Genomic DNA, 20,095 nt, shown 5'->3' with positions numbered 1-20,095 from the left:
ACCCAGTAGGCCTGGGAGCAGGGAAGACAGCGCTGCTACTGGCCACAGACCCACTGCCCACACTCGGGAAGCAAATCCCTACGCCAGCCCAGCCTGGCCCTTGGGCTGGAGACCCACCGCAGCATCCATGGAAAACCTCCAGTTCATGTTGGGGGCAGGCCAGGCCCTGGGGCAGCTGGGACCTTTGCTGGCTGGTGGAAGTGTCCCCAGGCCTCATCCAGGTCACGGCTGTTACAGTGCCCCTCCCCTCACTGGAAACCACACAGCCACTGACCCTCCAGGTAACCGTGGCAAAGGTGTACTCTAGCTCCGCTGGCCCCACGGCAGGCGGTGCAGGCAGCCCTGGGCGGGCGGGTGGGGGGTGAAGGGAAGCCCATTCCCCTCTTGGCCTCAACTCTCAGCACTGTGCCAGAGCCATGGTCAGTACCAATCTTCAGGTCTAAAATGAGGTCCTGGGGCCTCAGGAGGAGAGAGGTTTAAAACCAAAGACCAACTTTACATCATCAGCAATTAATTCACACACACACACCCTACCCCACCCCGAGACCTTACAGAGGAAGCAATGGGCTTGTTTCCATCTTTTATTGACAAACATACATCCACAGTCATATTAGGTCACGATTCTGGACCAGCCCTGTAGGCTGCAAAGGGCTCCGCCCACATGGTCACGTGGGGCGCCTGCCTCATCCCGCACCGCCCACGCCTGACACCTTCGTGATGGACAGAGACCCACATGCTTGCGCTTGGATACGCCCCCTGTGTGGTTACAGGTGGGAACACTCACTGTGCCCTGGGCCATCTCTCACGGGAGCTCTGAAATGAACGGACCAATCTTTTGTTGGTACCAACATAAGCAACTGAAATACAATCAGGCGGCATCCCAGGTGGGTCAGGTAAACAGTTAAATTACTAAAGACATTATTTTAAGCTCAAAATACTTCAATGAAAATGGCATACAAAAAGAAAACATATAAATTACACTTCAGGTCTGTACATGACGCCAAGAAGACAAACAGTACTGTGCTCTGTACAATATCGCTTCCTTACAACATCCCAAACCCCAGAAAGACTTCCCTCCAATGCCAGAAAAGTGGGCAGAATACACTCGGAGGGTAAATCAACCATCCATTCACAAAAAATACAAAACTGTGTGGCTTTAAGGCACATTTTAAAACGAGACTCCCATTTCAGAAGCCCCTTCTCGCCAGACCCTGGCAGGTGGCAGCATCCTGTCCCTACTGGTCTTTGCCAGCTGAAGGGGGCGACAGAGAGAAAGGCCACTCCTCCATCCGCAGCCAACAGCCAGTCGCTGGGAGTCGTGAAGCCCAGGTTCCACCTTGCTGCCTTGAGCAGGCCTGCTGTCCCAAAGTTCTGCAATATTGGATCCATACGCAACACAGCGGGAACACCCACCCATTCTCCTTCAGAGCACAGGCAGTGCTGGCCACCCATCCTCCTCCGGGAAAATGCCGGCGACGCTGGGGCCTGCCATTGGTCAGGTGCCACTGGCTGAACGAGTGAACGCTGGCCACAGCAGCAGCTCCGCAGAAAGGACCGCTGAGGAGTGCGTGCCCCACGGTGAGGCAGCAAACCAGCCCCCGAGGCCTGGGGCTCACGTCTCAAGGCGGGCGAAGTCTCCCACTAGTGCCCCTCAACCCCACACCCCTCAGGCTTCCAGCTGGACCTCTGTCTCATCCATCTGCACGGTGTCATTGTCACCCAGCAGCTCGGTCTCGGGGACGGAGCCGTCCTCCTCCTCCTCCGCCTCCTGCACGGGACTCTGGGCCGCGTCTTCAGGGGTGTTCTGCATGTCCTCCGTGCCCTCGGAGAGCAGGGCTGCCCTGTCGGCCACCGACGTGTTGGAGGGCGCGGTGGTGACATACCCGGTGCTGGTGGAGCCGCTGCCACTGTGGTGGGAGCCCGGCTTGGGGACCATCTGGGCAGGCACCTGCTGGGGTGCCATCTGCATGGGGATCTGGACAGGGTAAAAGTTGGGCAAGTAGGCCCCGTAGGCTGGCACAGGCTGGTAGCCATTGACAGGGATGTAGAGTTGTGGAGGGGGCACCAGGGGTCGGATCTGGCCCTTCATGGGGATGAACTGCGGCTGCGGGAAGGGCTGGGCCTTGGGCTTGGGGCCCCCATAGCGGGCGTTGCTGACGTTGCTGACCGGGCTGGTGCTCAGGGAGCTGGTCTGCGTGGCGTTGCTGGCGCCCGAGGTCTGCGCCGAGCTGTTGTAGGCGGACAGGCTGCCCCAGGCCCGGAGCCGGCTGTGGATGTCCTTGAAGCGAGGCCGCCGGCTGGGGAACTCGTTCCAGCACTCGATCATCAGGGCGTACACCCAGGCGGGGCAGTCGTCGGGGCAGGGCAGCACCTGCCGGCTGCGCACCATCTCCACCACGTCCTGGTTGGAGTGCCCGCAGTAGGGCTGCAGGCCGTAGCTGAACACCTCCCAGAGGACCACCCCGTAGGACCAGATGTCCGAGTCCACGGAGAACTTGCCATACATGATGGCCTCGGGGGACATCCAGCGAATGGGCAGCAGCGCGCTCCCCATCAGCTTGTAGTAGTCGGCCGAGTACACCTCGCGGAACAGCCCCAGGTCGGAGATCTTCACGCTCAGCTTGTCGTACACCAGCACGTTGCGGGTGGCCAGGTCCTTGTGGACCACGTGGTGGCTGGACAGGTACTCCATGCCGGACGCGATCTGCGCCACCACGTGCACGAAGTCGGGGGGCTCCAGGGCCGACTTCACCGTGCGGTCGTCGTCCGTGCTGCCCACGTCGGAGTGCGGGGAGCGCATGACCAGGAACTCATGCAGGTCGCCGTGCGGGCAGTAGCTGAAGATCATGCTCAGGGGCTGGTCTTTGGTCACCACGCCCAGCAGGCAGACAATGTTGGGGTGCTGCAGCCGCGCCCGCAGCATGGCCTCGTGCCGGAACTCCTCCCGTAGGGGCCCCTCCGCCTTGTCCTTCAGCGTTTTGATGGCCACGGCCTGGGTTGGCTCCCCTGGGGCAGGGCCGAACAGGTGGCCTTTGTAGACCTTCCCAAAGCGATCCTCCCCAAGTTCCTCCATGAACCTCACTGTGGACAAGCTGATCTCCTTGAGTTTGGCCTGCAAGAGAAAAGACCCCGTGAAAGATTCCTGCCACTGCAATTCCAGAGGGAGGAACAGGGCAGTCCCCAGGGGCCAGTTCTAGTGCCGGCTGTCCCCACAGCCTTGCAGGGGACCTGCTATCCCCCTGCCCGGGGCTCAGCCTGTCCCACACATCACTCTGCTCTTAAACATACCCTGCCATCAAGAGGCTGCCTGAAACCTCCAACAGGTCCCAACCAGGCTGCAAATTATGTCCCAAGTACAGCTGAGATACCATGGTAATGTGTGTGCACACCTAATTCACACACACACACCCAGCCACACGGAGCTCCAGCTGTCCCAGTGATCCCTGCGCTGTCCCAGCTGTGTCCCCCCCAGGGCCTCTCCTACTCCCCACTGTGTTCACGGAGGAAGTCTAGCCACCACTGCCTGGCACAGTGAGACCCGTGTCTATTTCTCTCAAACCCAAGGGATGTGTCTTATGTTTTCTGTCATTCTTAGAACCCAGACCAGCTGTTCTCCTGATGCTTCTCAGCTGTCCTGTCTGGCTGCTTCTTGATTAGATTCTCAATTAGATGCTTTCTTTTCTTTTTTCTTATTTAAGTGAGAGGAGGGGAGATAGACAGACTTCCGCATGCACCCTGACTAGGGTCCGCCCTGCAACCCCCATCTTGGACCATGCTTGCAACCAAGCTATTTGTAGCGCCTAAGGTTGAGCCTCCATGGAGCCATCTTCAGTGGCTGGGGCCAATGTGCTCGAACCAAGCGAGCCATGGCTGCAGGAGGAGAAGAGAGAGAGAGAGAAGAGGGAGGGGTGCAGAAGCAAATGGTCGCTTCTCCTGTGTGCCCTAACCAGGAATCGAACCTGGGACTTCCACATGCTGGGCTGACACTGTACCACTGAGCCAACTGGCCAGAGTCTCAATCAGATGCTCTGTGATGGGAGTACCCTGTGGTGAAATTGATGCAAACTTGCACCACTCAGCTTTTACAGTTCTCATCCCTTCTGTGTGTCTGGCCCCCATCCTTCTGGGAGCTTCCCTGACCCCACGGGGCTTGCCATCCAGCCACCCACCCCTGCCAAACACTGAGTGACACCTGGAGATAGAGCTAAAGGAGTTTGCTCTTCCCCTTCAAAGCCTGCAAGGGAATGACCTTCCCTCCGAGGCTCATAAGCAAGGCGACTGTCCCTTCACATGGCTGAGTGGTTGTGACAGACTTTTCCTTGCTGCATTTCAGGTGTCACCATCCTGACAGTGCCTATGGGGGGGGGGGGGTAGCCTGCCCTTTACTTCCTCTGCAAGACTATTGGCTCTGGTCTTCCCTGGAAAACAAAACAAAGCAAAACCAACCCCACTTTCCTTGAAAGTGCCATATTGGGTCCTGGCTGTTTGGCTCAGTAGTAGAGCGTCAACCCAGAGTGTGGATGTCCCAGGTTAGGTTCCTGGTCAGGGCACACAGGAGAAGCAACCATCTGCTTCCCCCACACTCCTTTCTCTCTCTCTCTTCTTCTCCTGCAGCCATGGCTTGATTGGTTCAAGCACATTGGCTGTGGGTGCTGAGGATGGCTCTGTGGAACCACTCTCAGGCACTAATAATAGCTCAGTTGCAAACATGACCCACGATGGGCAGAGCACTGGCCTAGATGGGGGTTGCCAGGTGGCTACCAGTTGGTGTGCATGCAGGAGTCTGTCTATCTCCCCTCCACTCACTTGGAAATAGAAAAAAATGCCATACTGAATGTAAGTGGTGGGGACAACCTGAGCCCCTTCCTGGTGCCTCTGTGAACACAGCTGATGCATCGCAGACAGAGAGGGAGAAGCTACCACTGGGACATCGACTTCTAAACATGCCTACTGTGTATTTTCTAAGGACACAAATGTGCTGACAAGTTTGAGAGGAGAAACAATGAAATGAATGGAAGTTTCAAAGAGTAGTGTGTTGTGCTACAGTGAAATAAGAAGGCCACGGTGGCGGGCAGAGGTAAGCTGGGAGACCTGCTTGTGCTGGCCGATGAGGGGCATCTCCACGTCCTGGCTAGGGGAAGCCATCAGCTGCCGGCGCGGGGGTGCGGAGGCTGAGGCCTTCTGCTTGTTCCGGCACATGCAGACCAAGAAGAAGAGGCAGGCGATGACCAGCGGTATGGCGATGCTCGGGACCAGGATGTACAGGATCCCCATCCGGCTGCCGTCCTGGGGGCCTGGGGACAGCAAGACCTCGCTGAGTCTTCAGAACCCCAAGTTCTCCACCAGCCCACTCCCGCCTCCAACGACAGTATCTCAGCACAAAGAGACAACATTATACACCCACCCCAGGAGAAACAGGTGACGTACCCCAAAGTGTGCATCCCGCGGTAACCGTGAGACCCAATCCAGGACTGCCCCCATGGAAACACAACGGGCTACAGAGCACCGAGACCAATGGACTCTGAAGGTCTCCCCGGGCCCTGAGCATCCTCGCTCCTCCTCCCTGGTGCCTGGACAGCCCCGCGTACCGATGCTCTGCCCAATTTCACCTTCGCCAAACCTGACAAAACACGCCTGACCTCCGTCCTCTGTGAAAGGGACTTGGTGCTGGCATTAGAAATGACCTTGCTCTTCGTAATGTATTTTAGGATGGTCCACATTTTTGTAGATTAACGTATTCTTTCAGGATAATGACTAAATGAGCATTTGGTTTACAAGTGCCATGGTACAGGTGAGTTTGACCCTGTACAGCACGCAGCAGGAGCCCGGGAAATCTGGAAGGACCTTGGTGGGACAGGGGTGCAAACAGTGTGTGGCTTCCAGGCCCAGCTTCCGTGTTCCAAGGCAGGACAGCGCTCTCTCTCCCCCTATAGGACATCTAGAGTGGTGCACCAGGTGGCAGTGCCCACACCTGAAGCAGAGGTGGGGTCTTCTTGCCAGAAGGCAGAACCATCTTCCTAAAGGGGCAACCTCCCACCCCAGATGCCCAGCAGTTTTCTCCCCAGCCTATGAATAATCACATGGGATCTGGGTGCCCCAATGACCACTGGGTGATGGGCTCTCCATCTGAAAGCAGACAGGTGATTTCTGGTCACTGGGTTCTCTGAACATGGACACTATCGCCACCTCAGTAAAAACTAAACATTGTCCCCAACCCAGCCTAGTCTCCTGGCACCACACACAGAACTCTCCTGCCCACATGGAGATAGAGCTTCTAGAAGCCTCTGGGGGCAGTGGAGACTGTCAATTCTCATTATTAGGAGTGGGAGGAAAATCCACACCCCTCAGGCCAAGAGCATGGGTGTGAGCACCGTCCAAACACTGTACAACCATTTATTTTATCACTACCTTTTAAAAATCATGAACAGAACATGTTTTTCATTTCCTAACAGCCCATTTTACCAAAGGTTATGTCACTGACAGTAGCTTACTGTTTGCCTGAGTTAATTTGAACATGAAATAACCAATATTCAACTATTTTGACACTTAGACGTGGCAGTTTTTTTAAAAGTATGGTTTTTTAAAGTATGGTTTTTTTAAAAAGCAGTTTGAACAGAATTCATTTTAAACGGAGTCACACCAATCTGCATTTCCCTGCGTCTGGTTTCGGGCAGAACAAATCTGTCTCAGGCAGCTCTCGGGCCCCTCAGCAGCGGCACACAGCCCCATGGGGTCGGCCGGCCCCCATCACAGTCAGTCTGCTTCTCATTCAGCTGTTAAAAGTGACTCCGCAGTGAACACCTTTGCACTTCTGCCTTCTAAGCACAAATACTCCCACAATACAAGATTTCCACAACTGCCAGGTCCAACAACACACATATTTTATGTTTTGATTTAGTTTTAACTACAAAAGTAATAACTGATCATTATAAAAATGTTTTACATTTTAACATTTCTGTAGTTCATGGGAAATCACAAGTTTTTTTTGTTTGTTTTTTTTTGTTTTTGTATTTTTCTGAAGCTGGAAACGGGGAGAGACAGACAGACTCCCGCATGCACCCGACTGGGATCCACCCGGCACGCCCACCAGGGGGCGACATTCTGCCCACTAGGGGGCGATGCTCTGCCCCTCCGGGGCGTTGCTCTGTTGCGACCAGAGCCACTCTAGCGCCTGGGGCAGAGGCCAAGGAGCCATCCCCAGCGCCCGGGCCATCTTTGCTCCAGTGGAGCCTCGGCTGCGGGAGGGGAAGAGAGAGACAGAGAGGAAGGAGAGGGGGAGGGGTGGAGAAGCAGATGGGCGCTTCTCCTGTGTGCCCTGGCCGGGAATTGAACCCGGGACTTCTGCACGCCAGGCCGACGCTCTACCACTGAGCCAAACAACCAGGGCGGGAAATCACAAGTTTTGAGTGGACCTTCCCCAAACGTCACCAGGGATACATAGGTGCTCTGTGTGCATGTGCGAGCACACTCAGAGCTTTCACTCATTTTGTTTTTTGTAAAAAGAAAAAAAGAAAGAGAAGGGGAGGGAGGGGATGGTGGAAAGGGGAAAGGGAGAGGCGCTGTAACACAGCTCATGATCTACACCTTGCTTCTTTCCCCTAACGGGACATCATGATCATCCTTCCTTGCAGGAAGTGTTTCAAACCACTGGAGCATTCCATAGAGGAGCTATCCTGTAATTGAACTACTGACAATATCCTTCTTAACACTTACTCCCGCCATGGACCCACATTCTTGAAGAACTGCTCAGTGAATGGGAGTGCCCAGTTTAGGACCCGGAGAAGGTAATGAGCACAGGTTTGTACCCCCATCACCGGCAGGGTAGGCACGCCGGTCTCACGCCGGCTGCCAGGACAGGCTCCAGCTGAATGGTGAGACTGGATGTGTGTCACCCATTACCTCTCTCTAGCAATCTTCTAGTAATGTCCCACCAGCCCCTGACCCCAGGTTACCAGTCTCAGCTGTCCAGGCCAGCGGGAGCTGCTGCCACACAAACACTGGAATACAGGATGACAGCGTTTGTGACGTTTGAGACCATTAATGACAAGCTCAGCTCTTGTTCATAATTTAACAGAGAGATTGCAGGGAAATGGTTAAGAAATTTAAGTTCTATTTTTCCCTTATTCTGTTGAGTCTATGAGGGAAAGCTGAGCAGAGTGGAGGGGGCCCCCCAACTGCAGACACGGCTGAGGAGCTGCCGTCACTGGTATGATGGGCACACATGTGTTAATACCAGGAAATGTTATATGACAGTGTTAACGGAGAATAACCTAGGACCATGCACAGGAAAAGAGCTGACAGAGGGACCCCCAAATGCAAACAGAGTGAAGAAATTAGGAGTAATTTGTACATGATTCTTTAGACGTTTCTATAATTTAAAACATTCTAGAATGACCAGATATTACTTGTATAACCAGCAACAGTTTAATTTAAAACAAATGCTTATGGTGGTGGAATGGGGGCGGCGCCCAGAGCCACCAGCCTAGCCACATGGTGCCACATCATCACGAAGCGTGCTCAATAGTCAACACTTTAGAAAAAAATGAGGCAGAGAGAATACATACTACAAGAGGGTATGTCGCACAGTTCCATGGGTACGTTTTTATTCTTCGTGAAGCACCAGGGGCCTTCCATCTGCCCTCCGGGGTTCCGGCAGTAGGCATGCCCCCCTCCAAGCTCAGGGAAGTCCGCGCTGGTCAGGTGGTGGCTGTGGGGGTGCTGCAGAGCCCACGGCTGACACTGATGTCCCGACTTGGTGGTGCTTGCCGTCCCTCTGTAATCCGTGCCCGAGCCATTGTAGCACTGGTGGTCTAAGATAGGAGACGTGTTAGGGAGCCTGAATTAAGAGCACGCAGCCCTCCTCGGGTACAGAGAGCACCCTTCTCAGCTCTTCTAGAAAGAACAAACCACTTTCCCTGCATGTATTCACACTGGACTTTCCAAAAAACCAGAGGGCTTTATATGACTTCTAAGAAAAGCAGCATTAAAAATAATGATTTAATAAAGTCCCAAAGTCACTAATTAAATTAGGGGCGCATCAGGGACATATATGGGGAAGACAACTTGTCAGAAGTTATTCCATGATGCGGACACCACTGTTGGGACTCCCCAGGCGCCCACACTCCAGAACGAGGATCTCAACTGCAATCTCACTTCCGCTTGCTCTGGAAGCAAAACCAAACTGTGCAGGAAGGGAGAGACTGCCCGGCCCTGCCCCCCCTCTGACACCCCACCACCCAGGGAGCACACGTGTGCCACTCCACCTCCCGGGAGGGGACCCCAGTGCTCTCTGAGCCAGCCCTGGGGTGTGCATGTGCTGAGCAATGATCACAGAGTGTTTGGACACTGAGTTAAGAACTTTAATGACTATTAACTCATTGAATCTTCATTCTAACTACCAAGGTTAGTAGTTAGTATTCTCATATAACATGAGGAAATTATATTTAAGCAACTCATTCAAGGTCACATGGAGCAAACTCTGCAGCCAGGACTGGAGGAGGGCAGCGTGCAGGTGACCAGGATCCTGGAGCCGCACTCCGGAACCCCCGGCCTAGGGAATGAATGCAGCCCTTTCCCTGGTGCCCTGGAGGAGGGCTGAAGGCTGCCCTGCTCGGTGAGGACAAGTGCTCGTGGGTCACAGGAGGGTTTGGAAGCTTCACTGTTCCCCTGATGTCCTTAATAGTGTTTTACGGCCAGCAGGCGGGCAGACAGATTACTGCATCTTACAGAATGAAGTCTGAGTGAGGCTCAGAGAGGGGGAGTGACTTACTTGTGTCCCAAAGACAGGCAGGGGCCAGCAGGGTGTGACCTGGAGCTATGACTGCTACCCCTGCTCTTAAACCTACTGGAATAGAGGCCCTGGGTTGTGGGCCCCCGTTCCGGGATCGGAGGGGCCCTCGGCAGGCGCGGGCGGGGCGGGAGCGCGCAGGGACTCACAGCGGCCCAGGCGCTCGGCCGGGATGCCGATGCGCATGCAGTTGGCGGCATCCGGGCTGTCGGGCATGGGCAGCACCTCGCACTTGGGCAGCTGCAGCCGCATGAGGATGAGCGGGTTGGAGCGCGCGATGGTGTACTCCTGGCGGCACAGGTCGCTCTCCAGCACCTCGCACTCGTCGCGGCACAGCTCACGTGGCTTGGGCGCCCGGGACCGCGCGTCACACAGCGGGAACACGAAGTGGCAGAAGGACGGGATGGCGAACTGCGAGCACTGGTCCGACAGGTGTGTGGATGTGCCGATCATGGTGAAGGCCGCTGCGGGGGGCGAGACCCGTTCAGGTGGTGGGCCCCCGTCCTGCCCACCAGTGCCTCCAGTCCCCCCATCCTCACTCTCCTCTGCTCTCACTTGAGCAGGGCCCCAGGGAGCGGACATAGAAGGTTCTAGGCTACACTTACAAACATCAAAAGTTGAACAAAAAAAGAAAGAAAACTAAGACCAAGATCTCATCCAGCTAGATGCTTCTTCCATGGTGTGGAGATTCCCATTTCAGACCCAAAAGCCACTTCCTGGGGCCCTGCCCTCAACCAGGGGCTCTGCAAGCTCAGGGCAGTGGGGGAAGCCGCGGGCTGGGCAGCCTCCACGGCAGAGGCTGCAGAGGAGGCACAGGACCAGGTTGCTGTCCCGAGGTCCCTGGCCTGCAGGCAGGTCACAGCAGCCTGGGGAGCGGGCCTCTGCAGGGGCGAGGAGGCAGGTGGCAGTGGCAGAGGAAAGGGGCACCTATGGTGCTGGGTGGAGAGCTGAGGAACAGCTGGAGAGTGAGGAGAGGCGGGCTTGCGGGTGGGAGAGGCCAGGGCGAGGGGAGAAGCGGAGAAGCCAGGGTCGGTAGGTTTGCTTTTTGGCAGCAAGACATCTCAGGATGGAGTGTCTGGGAACGAGCCAGCCCAGAGTAAGAGCTTGACATCGGACAGGTTGAAACGGGGCTGGAGGGAAGGCTGTCCCATTTGGGGCTCAAAGGAAGGCATCAGCCAGAAGGCTCACCCACTTTGACCTATGAACGCCCTACTTATAAGGATTTGATCTTGGACAGCTAGAGAAAGGTGGGACCCTTTGTCTACACACCCTGCAGAGAGGTTGGAATTTAGTCCCTGGGATGCCCCAGCTCCACCCACGACTTTAGTGCAGTGCCCTGTTTGGCCACCAAGTGGCGCTGCTGGCGCCCCGGAGACCCAGCAGGTGCCACCGCAGGCTCCAGGTTAGAGAGCGGCATGGGAGCCCAGTTCCAACCCTGCCAGTTACTAGCTATAGAAAAGTTGGTCACTCAGCCCTTTCCTGGTCCTCTGTTTTTATGTGTCAAGTGATTTGTTGAGACCCCGCACTGGGGAATGAAAGCCCATATGAAGCCTCTAAAACAGCAAGTGAAAAGAATGGTCCCGAGGGTGGTACCAGCTGTGTCCATGCACTGCACCTGGCATCTTGTGCCAAGTATGCTGCGGTGTGCGGGGCACATTGGCCTTAGTCCTCCAGGTCACTTCTGGCTAGCATTAAAACGGAGGAACACAGGTTGGCAAAAACCCGGTGTGACTCCAATTCAAGCCCATCCTTGTGGAGTTGGTAACTTACCAGGAGGGCTGCTGTGAATGCTGGCCTTGACTCCCAGGCAGGGGAGAAATGCCTAAGAAAGCCAAGCCTGGCATTTCTTTTGGGGTAATCCATTGACAGAATGTCACAGCTGACCCTTTAGGATTTCTCTTCCTCCCCTCCACTCAGACATATCAAGTGATGGCTTCTTTCTGAAAGTATAGTTCTAGGTGGCAAGGATGTCCAACAACTCATGTCCTCACATTCATCCACACCCTGCACGTCACTCTAAAGCAGGGGTCCCTAAACTACAGCCTGCAGGCCGCATGCGGCCCTCTGAGGCCATTTATCCGGCCCCCGCCGCCCTTCCAGAAGGGGTCAGTGAGAGGAGCACATTGACCATCTCATTAGCCAAAAGCAGGCCCATAGTTCCCATTGAAATACTGGTCAGTTTGTTGATTTAAATTTACTTGTTCTTTATTTTAAATATTGTATTTGTTCCCGTTTTGTTTTTTTACTTTAAAATAAGATATGTGCAGTGTGCATAGGGATTTGTTCATAGCTTTTTTTATAGTCTGGCCCTCCAACGGTCTGAGGGACAGTGAACTGGCCCCCTGTGTAAAAAGTTTGGGGACCCCTGTTGTAAAGGTTCTTGGAGCCCACTCCCTGGGCAGCTCCCGGAGTCCTGGGACCCACTTCTGACCACCACACCACGCTCTCCGAACTGAGCCTCACAGTGAATGTTGTCTCTAAGCCACTGTCAACCCACAGCACAAATTTATGTTTTCCAAAATCCACAAATTTAGAGAATTCTCATTCTAAACTTTATCTAAAAGCTGCTATAAAATCGGTCTGATTAGCTATTTGAGTTGTTTATTTCTTTAAACAATTCCTGAAGAAACAACTGAGGGACAATCTTGGGCCTTGAATCAGTCGTGTTTGCTAATTAGTGGATTGTAAAATGAATTCTGGAGTCCGTGGCTAGCATTTAAAAAAAAGAATTAGAACAGAACAGAGGATGTCAGAGTGTTTGGTTCGTATTAAGAGTGCAGCCAACTTTTTCCTTTAACAAATTAAAACAGAAGAGACCATCTGAACGCACTGTTCTCAGTTAAGGGTGAATATTGCTTCCTATAACACATTTCCAGTCTATGAAATACATGTACTGTATGCGTATACCGAGTCACGATGCAAAGTATACCTTTTACTGCGTGTTGTAGTCAAAAGGTTTGAGAAATTCTGCTTTAAATGCCATAAAATGCTTTTCCAATGAGAGATAGCAACATTTTCAAAACATTGTCATCATTGGACCAAGATGGCGCCTTCCTGGATTCTCCAGGGCCCACTACTGCCCCTCCACCTCTCACTGGACACCTGGCCCTGTCCTCAGGGGGCTCTAAAACTATGGGCCAGGCAGACTCTCCATGACCATTATCTTAGACCCTACAGACTAAGGGTGAAAAAAAAGGCAAGGCCAGAGTTGACCTCAATGCAGAAGGACATTCCAATGACACCTATGTGCGCTCCTGCCTGGGCACTTCATACCTGCCCCTCACAGGGTCAACTGTGCCAGACTCTGCTGGGGAGCCCAGCCCTGGGGGTCAGCTGGTGACTCCTGAGGGCAGCCGAGATCAAATATCCTGTGCAGAGAACCCAGTTAAACTGGGACACCTGTCTTCTTCATAAGACTGTCCTGGTTTCTTAGAGCATCTGGAGAGACAGGTGCGTTCTGTGTCCTCGTGGGGAGAGCAGGGACAGGAGGAGGCGGGCTTTGCAGAGCTGTCATCTAATTCCTTTTCTCACTTCTCAAAAGACCCCCCCCCCCCAAGAAGACCTTTACATCACCGTGTACAAGTCGGTGCGTTGAAGGCTAACACCAACCAGAGACGGTACCCTCAGTGAGATAGAGAATGGGCAGCTCCATTTCTCTCTCACTTCCGAGTGTTCCCGGGAGCCGAGGGCCGACACAGTCAGAGCTCACTGCAGTCTCGCGCATGGCCCATGGCCAGCAACCTCTCTCCCAAACAGCTGAAGTCAGGCCCGTGTACCTTCTAACCCAGCACAACTCCAAGATGGCACAGGGTCGTGAAAGGCAGAACAAAGATGGCAGGCACAGTGGGTGTTGCAGGGCTGGGCAGCCGGCACCAGGGTGGCCGGCCTGTGAAGGGAGACACTGCGAGGCAGTAAGGACACGACATCTCAGGGTCTTGGAACCGCACGCTGGCCTAGCTCTGCGTGTTAGAAGAATATTCTCAACAACCTGCACTTGCTAATTTAAACATACAAATGGGAGGAACATTTTAGGGTAAACCATGGTGGCCACTGTAACTGCTTTTAAAAGAAGGTCTCTTTCTACTGTAAGAGACAAGGATTAGGGACCCACCGTTCAGGGTAGGACTTGACGAACACTCCAGCAGGCCGTCCGCACGGGGACGGGCATGCACACCGGCTCAGTCATGCAAGCGAAGCCCGTGCTCCTACCTGTGATTCGGTTCTCAATCTCTCCCTGCATCTGTAGGGAGTCCACATAGATGGTTCGGTTTCCGATGAAGCGCGCACAAGCGATCCCCCGGTAAGGCTGGCAGAACCCATCCTCATGGTCGTCATCTCTGGGGAAACACAGTCTGTAAGCACGCCGGAAGGTGTCCAGTACCCCCCCGGTGAATTTTTTTTTTTCAAATCCAGCACTTTATGAATCTAGCCATCTTCTTGCTTGGTATTTATCCAAACGCATGGAGATCTCTTGTCCATGCAAAAACCTGCACAAGGATGTTTAGAGCAGCTTTCTCCATAATTGCTACCACCTGGAAGCCACCAGGGTGCCCTTCTGTAGGTGAGTGGGTAATCAACTGTGGACCATCCAGACAGTGGAATATTATTCAGCGATAAAAAGAAATGACATGGCAAAACTTGAAATGCCTATCGCTAGGTGAAAGAAGCCAATCTGGAAAGGCTCCCTACTACGATTCCAACCACATCACATTCTGGAAGAGACGAGGCTACCGAGATGGCAAAGAGGTCAGTGGTTGCCAGGGAAGAGCAGGCAGAACACGGGGAATTTTTAGGGCAGTGAAACCAGTCTGTACGGCACTCTAATGGTGTATACATCGTTATCCATTTGCCCAAACCCACAGAACATAGAACACCAAGAGGGAATATGCATCCCCAAGTATACATCAGTGAATGTATACTGCAGACTTTAGTTACTAATAATGCATCCGTATCAGTTATCAACTGTAACAAATGCAAGATGTTACCAGTGGGAACTGCACCCGCAGAGGAGGTGGTGGGCAATATAAGAACTCTCTGTACTTTATGTGCATTTTTCTGTAAAACTAAAATTTCTCTAAATATATAGTCTACTAACTTTTTTAAAATCCAGCTTCCTTAAGGAGGAACGGAACCAGGAGGGAAGTGAGTGTGAATGAAGGATTATGAGAGGGGATATGTTCATGTTTATGAGAGGGGACATGTTCATGTTCATGTACAAATACACACAGAATGTTTAACGTTCACATGTTCCATCAAACCCGTAACCTACACCAGACACGCTTTTGCATGCCTCTACACACTTCCATTGTTTTGCAAGCAAGGCTTTTATGAAAACGATGATACCCAGAAACAGTTCTACTTTTAAATTCTAGGGCAGAAACCTTTGAGATGGAGAAAAGCAAGAGGGGATTCCAAAAGTTTGGCTCTCACAGAAATTTCAGCAGCGGAGGTGCTTATTATACCACAGACGTGTCACCTTGTCACTGCTATGTAGATAGCACAGACCAGGTGTGTAAATATGGGGGACAGAAAGAGAGGCTCACAAGAGCACACTCATCCTCTGGCCCTGTAGCCTGGCCTTCCAAGGGCCTGCAGGGAGTGGCCCACACAAGCCTCGTTAAATTCCTTTCTGAGGAACCCATGGGTCCTGCCTTCAGCAGATGAGATCAGTCACTCTAAGTACACAGACGCCTTTTAAAGGCACCCTCAGAATGCTGCAAGGAGCCAGCAAACGTGGGCCACCACCGAGATAAAGGGCTGCTGTCTGCTGGGGAGGAATGGAAAGGGGGCCTGAGGCTCCGGGCCAAGCTCTGGACAGGTGCTCAGGCCTGTAATTAAGTCGCTTGCTTTCAAGCAAATTTGCAACCTGCCCATAAGCATGACAACATTTGACATGTCCCTGCACCCCACACCGATTTCAACTACCCTCCAATGGAACCTGTGTTGTGTCCAACGTAACCAAATGGACTTACAAAGCCCGCCCTGGCTCTGCCCCAGGTGGGAAGCCTGGATGCTCGGAGCAGAGGAGACCAGGGAATGCGGAACACCCTCTCACCAGCCGCCGCCGGCCGACTCTTCCTCCTCGGCCACCCTCACGCCCCTGAATAAAATTCCTCTTTCAAAGAAAATTATCTGGAGCCAAAAAATAATCTAAGCAAGGAGATTGTGGCATCAGCAAGAGCCGGAGGCCCTTTCTCTCCAGTTGGCCAGCCATGACTCTTGGGGTCCAGGATTCCTTAAACGTCATTTAAACGGGCAAGCACAAGCACTAACAACACACTCCCAACCCACCCCTTTCACTCTGTGAACTGGAGTCAACTGATGATTCAATCAAAAACAATGCCTACGCTTGCCACACACACCACACAAGTGCAGGTCAACTCTGCCCCAGTGTGTGTGTGCTACATCTGTGTGTGGGTGAGTCCGGGACACATGCCTACTCTCCCAGGAAAATCACTGACAGGTGTGTGCTCTGTGGAATGCCACCCAGGTCTAGGGAATGAGATTTCATTCAGTCAGTCCCTTGCGGTGTCCCAACAAGAGGGACAATTTATTTTCTGTGCTTTAAGAGGCAAGGAATGCAACACCTCTTGTCTTGCCGTGGACTCCTTCTGGTGTGGGCTTCTCCCTAGCCGCTGAGCAGGCACCCAGCACGGAGACAGCAATGCGGGGGTGGGGGCGGGAAGGCAGGCTGAGAAGGGGCCCATGGCCAGCTCTCAGCTGCACCTCACTCGTCTCTGCGGGCTGACAATCTGAACTTTGGAAAATGTCCAAATCACACGGAAGTTGTTGGAAAATGATGTCCTTCAGGTTACTGAATTTTCAGAAAACAAGTGGGGAATTACCTCATATTTTCAAACTGAATTATGTTTTATCTTTACCTGGCACAGTTTGGGAGCTCTGAAGAGTGACAGAGCTGAAGACAATTGGTAAAAGCAGACACTCAAGAGACCAAAGAAACGCTGGGGCAGAAGCACCATCTATAAATCCCTGCAAGTGAGACACACACTCACCAAGTTCAGAGCATCAGTGTTAGGAAGTTCAATTTTGGAAATCGCCTACATTCCTAGGGCTGTGAGGCACTGATCCAAGGTCTAAAGGCAGAGATGACAAAGAAACTTACACACCACCAAGTTCGTGGTCAAAGAGGGGAGAGAGATTTAAAGAAAAAGAAAGAAAACTATATTAATGGGGAAAAAAAGTAATGAGAAAGGAGGAGGAAGAGATTGACGGGAAAGAGTCATCAACGATGTGATAGAAAATGCTTCTTTTCTTCACAAGGGCTGAGAAGCGGTGGACTCATCATCGATCATCTCCCCAATTTGTACATGTTGGAAATAAAAATCAGTTCCAAGAAAAGCTTAGAAAATTCATGGGTATAAATGTTGAATGGCATTTAAAGAAAAGTAAGGTTCCTATGAGGTTGAAAAGTAATCAGTGTCAAAATTCAAATGTTAGTTACATGTTGTGTAGGAAATTAACGTTCCACCACTCCCCCATGGTTTCTGTTAAAAGTGGGTAAAACTATTTCATAGTTGTTGTACTTATGAAAGGGTCTGCCTGTAATAAATGAGTGCCTGCTGGAGTGAAGCAAAGGAAGCTATATCTCAGATTGGGTGGAGTGGGGTGGGGTGGGGGGTACGTAGAGAGAGTAAACAAATAAATCACTTTAAAAAGCCTGAAGGGAAACTCCAAAGTTTCAGTAGAACTGACAGTAACCTAATAGGCTGCTGTAGCAAAACATCCTTCAGAGTAAGTTAACAAAATCTAGAGTCCAAACCACAATGTCCACTATACAATAAAAAAATTACCAGACAGAGAAAAAAAATCAACTATAACCCTGGTCAAAATAAACCAACCCAAAGATGACCCAGATGTCAGACTTAGCAGATCAGGGCTTTAGGAACTGCAAGTATGGAAAACAACACACAAAAGAAAGTATAATGAAGACGTGGAGAGATGGAAACTGTAAAAGAATCAAAGGGAAGGCCCTGGCTGGTGGCTCAGTGGATAGAGTGTCAGCCTGGCGTATGGACATCCTGGGTTCAAATCCCGGTCCGCGCAAACAGAAGTGACCATCTGCTTCTTTCCCTCTCCCTCTCCCCCTTCTCCCCTTCTCTCCCTCTTCCCTGCCCAAAGCCAATGGCTCAATTGGTTCAAGCATGCCCCAGGCACTAAGGATAGCTCAGCTGATTCAAGCATTGGCCACAGACAGGGGTTTCCAGGTGGATCCTGGATGGAGTGTGGGAAGGAGTCTGTCTCGCTTCTCCCCTCCCTCTCACTTAAAGAAAAAAGAAAAGAAAAGTTGGAGGACAACTGGTAATTCACAGACATATACTCTAAATTTGAAGCTACAGTTCTGTAAGGAAATACCATTGATCTCTATGTAATGAATGCAATATATTCTCAAATGGTTGAAAAAATATATAATTACAAATATGCATTGAGGAAATGCTAAATCAAATATGGTAAAATGATAAAAACTTGTAAACCTGGGTACAGAGCATATAAGGCTACTTATTACTATTTTTGTAACTTTTCTGTGTTTCAAGTTATTTCAAAATTAAAAGTTAAAAAATATCCCAGTAGGCACTTTCGTGGAAATGATCAAACTGATTCTAGAATTTATATGCAAATACAAAGGTACTAGTATAGCCAAAACAATCATGAAAGAGAACAACGATAGAGAATTTAGATCACCTGATTGTAAGACTTACTATAGTGTTACAGTTATTCAGATGATGAGGTAGTGGAAGTATAAGAACAAATCAAAAGGACATGGTAGAAAATCCCTAAATAGACCCTCATATATGGTCAACTGATTTTCAAAAAGGCACTAAAGCATTCAATGAGAACAGGACCATCTTCTCAAAAATGGTGCTTAAAAAACTGGGTATCTGGAGCCCTGGCCAGTTGGCTCAGTGGTAGAGTGTTGGCCTGGCGTGCAGGAGTCCTGGGTTCGATTCCTGGCCGGGGCACACAGGAGAAGCGCCCATCTGCTTCTCCACCCCTCCCCCTCTCCTTTCTCTCTGTCTCTCTCTTCCCCTCCAGCAGCCAAGGCTCCATTGGAGCAAAGTTGGCCCATGCGCTGAGGATGGCTCCATGGCCTCTGCCTCAGGCGTTAGAGTGGCTCTTGTCACAACAGAGCAACACCCCAGATGGGCAGAGCATCGCCCCCTGGTGGGCGTGCCAGGTGGATCCCAGTCGGGTGCATGCGGGAGTCTGTCTGACTGCCTCCCTGTTTCCAACTTCAGAAAAATACAAAAAAAAAAAAGAAAAGAAAAGAAAAACTGGGTATCTGTACAAAATAAAATGAACGTATACCCACAACTCACATCATGAAAGGAAAAACAAAAAAATTGCTTTTGAGATGGATCACAGAACTAAATATAAATGCTAAAATTCTAACGTGCACAGGAGAAAACATAGGAGGATATCTTTATGGTAAACAAAAACAAAGATTTCTTAAACATGATGCATAAAAGAAAAAAAAATGTTACATTAGATTTATCAAAATTAAGTTTCCTGCTCATCAAAAGACAGTATTAAGAGAATAAAAGGGGTCCTGGCTGGTGGCTCAGTGGCTAGAGTGTTGGCCTGGTATATGGACATCCTGAGTTTTGATTCCCAGTCAGGGCACACAGGAGAAGCGCCCATCTGCTTCCCCCACCACCACTCCCCCTCTCTCCTGCTTCCCCTCCCACAGCCAGTGGCTTAGCTGGTTTGAGCTTGGCCCAGGCACTGAGGATAGCTTGATTGGTCTGAATGTATCAGCCACAGGTGCTAAAAATAAGCTCAGTACTCAAGTATTGACCCCAGACAGGGGTTGCTGTGTGAATCCCCGTCAGGGCACATGCAGGAGTCTCTCTATCTCCCCTCCTCTCACTATAAGCGATAGAGAGAGAGAGAGAGAGAGAGAGAGAGAGAGAGAATAAAAGGACAAATCAGAGTCTGGGAGAGAACATTTTATATATCTGACAAAGGAATTGTATATAGACTATATAAAGACTTCCTAAAACTTAACAAGAAGATAAACAACACAGTAAAACTGTACAAAAGGCCTAACAACTACTTCACAAAAGTGAAGCCTGGAGAGATGGTCCCGTTTTTAGTGATGGAGGAAACTACCAGGAATCATCATGACACGAGACATTAGAATGGCTAACATCCGGAAGTGCGGCAGGAGCCGGATAAATGGCTTCAGGGGGCTGCACGCGGCCCTCCGACCATAGTTTGAAGGCCCCTGCTTTACATGTTCTAGTTGGATTGAACACAATGAAGAAAGATTTTACAATATCCTTGATATGT

At 51.4% G+C, this 20,095-nt stretch overlaps 1 protein-coding gene across 1 annotated transcript in view; it reads right to left on the bottom strand.

The window, feature by feature from the left end:
• Nucleotides 1-582: 582 nt before the first annotated feature.
• Nucleotides 583-20,095, bottom strand: part of ROR2 (receptor tyrosine kinase like orphan receptor 2) — a 223,257-nt gene continuing 203,744 nt past the window's right edge. The window contains exons 5-9 of the mRNA XM_066368409.1: nt 13,997-14,124; nt 9,937-10,251; nt 8,565-8,810; nt 5,092-5,294; nt 583-3,112 (exon numbers count right to left, since the gene is read on the bottom strand). Of these exons, the coding sequence (XP_066224506.1) occupies nt 1,667-3,112; nt 5,092-5,294; nt 8,565-8,810; nt 9,937-10,251; nt 13,997-14,124 (2,338 nt within the window). The 3' untranslated portion in view covers nt 583-1,666. The remainder of the gene's footprint in view (nt 3,113-5,091; nt 5,295-8,564; nt 8,811-9,936; nt 10,252-13,996; nt 14,125-20,095) is intronic.

The sequence above is a fragment of the Saccopteryx leptura genome, chromosome 2, assembly GCF_036850995.1.
Source record: "Saccopteryx leptura isolate mSacLep1 chromosome 2, mSacLep1_pri_phased_curated, whole genome shotgun sequence".
Classification (NCBI taxonomy): domain Eukaryota; kingdom Metazoa; phylum Chordata; class Mammalia; order Chiroptera; family Emballonuridae; genus Saccopteryx; species Saccopteryx leptura.
Note: the sequence above shows the minus strand (reverse complement) of the source record. Positions and strands in the feature narration are given on the sequence as shown.